Below are 968 nucleotides of genomic sequence, written 5' to 3' on the forward strand. Positions count from 1 at the left end.
AACAACAACTACTGCACGTGCAATCAGTGTTACTGAAAGGAGACTTTCACCACTAGTTTTTTTTTAACTGGATCATCAACTTCTGTAAATGATCATAGCTCTACTGAAGTCAGAGAAACTGTATGATTTATACTAGCTGAGTTACTGGTCCTTCAGTTTTAATTTAAAGTGGCTCATATCTTAATATTTATTCCACTGGCTCATTTGTGGCTTTACTAGTGGCTGAAGAATATAAACTTTAATTATTTAATATTCTAGATGTAGTTGTAATAAACAACTCAAGATTTTGTTTTCTCAGTATAAAGGTTAAAGTCTAATAAAAATAATTTAGGTAAACCACTGCTTACAGCTGCTCTTGAGCAGACATATTTATATAATGTGGAGAAGAAACCAAAACAGGGGACTTAATTTTTAAAGAAAACGTGTCATATGATTTAGGTTCCAAGTTGTAAAGACTATAGCAAATCTCTTAATAATAGGAAGAAAGAAATATTTATAAAATTAGAAAGCAAAATATTATTTTCCATTTTTCTATTGTTTCTTTTTTCTATTGTTTCTTTTTTAACTTTCTATTACACTATTTTTCCATAGTGGAAAAATACACTCATTTAGTAAATTAAAATATTTTGGTTTTGTAAAACCAGAACAAACAGGTGACCTGATTCTTTTCTCACTAGTCACTTCTGATTTACAACAGTGTAAGTGAGGCAACAATCAATCTCCACATTTGTTTTTTTTTAATTCATTCACATAAATTAGGATATCTTACTTCACCCATCCACTTTCTGAGGAAAATGACTGGGCTTGCCAGTAATTCCTTGGTTAGATGTTTGTTTTGCTCAGATCTGTCTGTTGCTGTGTAGAGTTCTTGACCTCTCTCTCTTTCTCGAACTATCAACTCCACCAGGAAATCCTGCAAAGAAAAAAAAAAAAGAGTATATTAGATGGGATATGCTAAAATATGGAAA

The 968-nt window shown here is 31.0% G+C and overlaps 1 protein-coding gene across 1 annotated transcript in view; it reads right to left on the minus strand.

Annotated features, from left to right (window-relative positions):
- The window catches only part of LOC112114510, a 48,179-nt gene that overhangs the window by 46,749 nt on the left and 462 nt on the right, over window positions 1-968 (minus strand). The window contains exon 2 of the mRNA XM_029912530.1: window positions 770-913. Within this exon, the coding sequence (XP_029768390.1) occupies window positions 770-913 (144 nt within the window). The remainder of the gene's footprint in view (window positions 1-769; window positions 914-968) is intronic.

This window comes from Terrapene carolina, unplaced genomic scaffold (assembly GCF_002925995.2).
Source record: "Terrapene carolina triunguis isolate 2854851 unplaced genomic scaffold, T_m_triunguis-2.0 Scaffold231, whole genome shotgun sequence".
Lineage (NCBI taxonomy): Eukaryota > Metazoa > Chordata > Testudines > Emydidae > Terrapene > Terrapene triunguis.